Consider the following 3,836-nt stretch of genomic DNA (forward strand, 5'->3'; position numbering starts at 1 on the left):
ACAACTTTTTTATTTTTTTTATTTTTTTCTTTCTTCTTGTTTTTCCTTATATTTCTTTTTAATACCATCCTCCATCTGTATTATTTAGGGTCCGTTTGGAAACTCTAGAAGTAACTTTTTTTAACTTTTGACTTATGAAAAGTAGTAGTATTAATGTCAGGTGCAATTTTCAATACTAAATTGCAACTTTCTAAGAAACTATTTAGGAGCTTATAAAGAAGTTAAAAAAAATGACTTCTCTCATAATATTTCTACTTTTCATCATATTTATATAAAATAAGCACTTTTAGAGTTAAAAATCCAAACACAAAAAATAACTTATTTATAAATTACTTTTAACAGAGTCATTTATTATTTAAGTTATTTTATCAAAAGGAGCTTAATTAAGTTGGTTAACCTAACTGGGCCTTACTCTTCTTCCTTTCTCTCTCCACAATATGCCTTAAAATTCCCGATAAAAATTTGTATAAAAAGAGAAATAGAATTAAAGTTCTAAAATTTAAATAAGGATAAATTTTAAAAAAAATATTATTAAAATTTTAGTTTTTATTTTAAAAAATTTAAATCTTAAGTATTTTCACTTTTTAGAGATATTAAAAAATTAAAATTTTAAATTTTAAAAACATAATACTAAGTGCTAATCTCTTAGTTTTAATTTTAATATTTGTGAACAAATATAATTTTAGTGTGTAAAAAATTAAAAAAGAATAATTGATTTCTTTATTTGACTAATTTTCTTTCTTATTACTATTATTATTATTCTTTTGTAGCATCTACATGGGAGATTAGAAATTTGAACACTCCTATGGGAGTAGATAGACAAAAATGTTTAGTCACTCATACATTAGAGATACACTCTGTATCTTGGTTTCATTGGAAGAACAACAACCAAAACTCGAAATTCGAGAGAAGTATTCCTTATGCTTTATTGTGCCAAGTAGCAGGTAAAGTAATTCAACTTATATTTATTTTTTTATTTCTTAATTTATATTAATAGTTAATTTTAATAGATAAATAGTATCTTTGTATCTAAATATATGCTTTTAATAATGGTAGGTCTGAAGGAATATATTGGAGCCAATCCATCAATTCAACAAAAAAATGCGACGAGTGCTCGTCATGCCAATATCGCAAAATCTCCTGTTTCTAGTGCTAAGTATGAAGATGATGACGTGCAGGATGAGTTCTACGATGCAATTACTGCATATTCATCAGATGAAGAAACTTATGATGACCAGGTTTCTTTAAATTTCAATAGTACAAAAGCATATGTTATTTATTATTATTATATTTGCATTTTAGAGTTTGATACCTTGCTTATTATGTTAGGAGCGCAAAGCCAAACCAAACAATGCTTCACCACACACAGCTTCAAATAAAATTTCAGGTAATTTTTTCATTGCCCTTTATTTATTGTGTTTTCTAATGGTAATTAATAAAGACCATAAGGCATTATAGTTTTTTTTTTCTTACACATTTCTATTTTTGTTTATGTTTCAATCTTCTAGTCCATCAACTACTTTAGCTAATGAAAAAGATGTCAAATTTGATGTGCAATTTCCACATAATTGAGACTTATATATTTTAAAAATATTTTGGTTCAAATACAGCTTAGATATAAACTAGGACTTTGTCATTTGTAATTAACAAATTACAAATCAATGTTTTTTCCACACAAATTTTGATTCTAAAATACTTGTTTATGTATTCTACTAGTTCCAGCTCCAGAGATAATGAGAGAATTGGATACTACTTTAGATCCTATCCCACTTGATGTGAGTGGTGTTCATGGTTCTTTACGAAAAGGGAATGATGACAAGGACACTGACTGTTGGACTTGTCCTAGTTGTGAAGGATTTAAGATTAGAGGAAAGAATTATTTAAAAGATAATACAAAGGTTAGTTCACTACATAACTGTATTCATTATCCTTATAATTATGCGAAACTCGCCTTTATCTTAAGAACTAATCTTGTTTTTATTTTTTATTTAATTTGTGACTCTAACATTTTAAAAATAATTTAATATTATTCCAATGTTAATCTATCAAAAAATATTGATGAAGACAATGGCATATATAATAAATTTTACATGTAAGTACGTGACGAACTCCTATAATAATGTTGTTTTTATGAATAAATTTAAAAAATAATAAAATAAACTTATAAAAAAATTAGGATATTGTGACCTTTCTTTCCACTCCACATCATCATCAAGTTTTTGTATGAGACAAAGTTTCTCTATTAAATTTAAAATTAAAGTTGGAGAAGATATACATTGCAGTTAGCATATTTCTACCGATGAAAAGTGATGATAAATATGTTACTTTTGAAATATTTGGAATACAAATATATATGACAAAATAAAATAATATTAGAGACACTATTAATATTTATCAATTAATATTTGGAATAAAAATCATATATTTTTTTAATTATTTAAAGATAGAAACGTGAGTAAATGAGAAGAAATAAAAGTATTTATATATCTCTTCTTATATATACTAAATTCATTAATTTTTAGTGAAGAACTCACCTCTAAAAGCTTTTTGTAACTGAAAGTAGTTATGTCCTCAATCAGTTGTGCCAGCTCACATCTAATTAATTAAACTGCTAACTAATTTATACAGTCCTGATTATCACGTTTTACACACACTCTAATCTGGTATATATATGTACATTGATATGCACTCTGTAATTATCCATCTATAATCTCATTTTCTTCTCTAACTCATCCATCAATAATGTTCTCTCTTTTTCACTGCTTTCTCTTGTTCTCTCTATTTATCTAGCTAATTCCATTGATTTTAGATCTTTCTAGCTACTGATACCTTACATGGTATCAGAGTTGGTATCAGAGTTTTATGTCCAAAAGGTTAAGCGTTCAATCCTTGGTGAATGGCTCTTACTTGAGGGAGAATGTTAGAGATATAATCATTAGTGTTACCTTCTCTTATCAGCTTAAGCTTTTGGAGATGAATAGTTTCATGACATTAACTATCTATTTAGAATTAATGGTGTGATGCTTCTATCTTCTTTAGTTTACCCATTATTTTTGTTTCTCCAATAAAGAAACAATAGGGGATACATTTTTCAATTGAAAAAGTATATGAAACCAAGAGGTTATCAGCTAAAAACTAAACAAAATCATATTAATTTTAAATTTTTTAAATTCAAAATTTAAAAAATTTAAAATTAATTAAGTAAATCTAATTAAGACCTATAAAAACCTTTTCCTCTCTTTCACATTAATCTACTTACCTCCAACGATCACACATACAGTCCCTCTCTCTCTCTCTCTCTCACCAATGCTGCTGGAAGCGCCGGCGACTTCCATACTCTCCGCTTTCGAGGGAGCGGTCAAAGTGGCTGTGGACCTTGTGCTTGCCGTTGCCGCTCTGGTCGAGGAGGGTGAGCTCAAAGAGTGCCCTAACATCGGTAACGTCGCTGGGAAGGGCGATGAAGACGGAGACATAGACGGTCCTCAGGGTTCTTGCCGTCAGGGTAGAAGTATATGGCCCACTGGTACTCTCCAACGCTGAAGGTCTCGCATGCTATGTGCTTCCCAACTCCGATCCCCTTCGCCAGAGAATAACCTTTGATTACGAATTTGTGAGAGTTATTAACAGTTTCCGTCACCGACCGCGAGCTCGTCCAATTGGCCGGGACGGTGCTAACTATTTGGGTCAGGAGACGGTTGATAATTTTGTTTGCAATGTTTGGGAGAAAGATGATTCCATTGTTTATATGAGGATGTTTTTCTATGCATTTTGGGATATTATGTGCCGTTTTAATGATTAAAAAGACTGCAAACTATATAATTATAAAAAAATATTCA

At 29.1% G+C, this 3,836-nt stretch overlaps 1 protein-coding gene across 1 annotated transcript in view; it reads left to right on the forward strand.

Annotated features, from left to right (window-relative positions):
• Nucleotides 1–3,836, forward strand: part of LOC107632899 (protein ENHANCED DISEASE RESISTANCE 2-like) — a 17,464-nt gene that overhangs the window by 10,039 nt on the left and 3,589 nt on the right. Inside the window, exons 13-16 of the mRNA XM_021117247.1 lie at nucleotides 771–944; nucleotides 1,057–1,238; nucleotides 1,330–1,387; nucleotides 1,717–1,898. Of these exons, the coding sequence (XP_020972906.1) occupies nucleotides 771–944; nucleotides 1,057–1,238; nucleotides 1,330–1,387; nucleotides 1,717–1,898 (596 nt within the window). The remainder of the gene's footprint in view (nucleotides 1–770; nucleotides 945–1,056; nucleotides 1,239–1,329; nucleotides 1,388–1,716; nucleotides 1,899–3,836) is intronic.

Source organism: Arachis ipaensis, chromosome B03 (genome assembly GCF_000816755.2).
Source record: "Arachis ipaensis cultivar K30076 chromosome B03, Araip1.1, whole genome shotgun sequence".
NCBI classification, from domain to species: domain Eukaryota; kingdom Viridiplantae; phylum Streptophyta; class Magnoliopsida; order Fabales; family Fabaceae; genus Arachis; species Arachis ipaensis.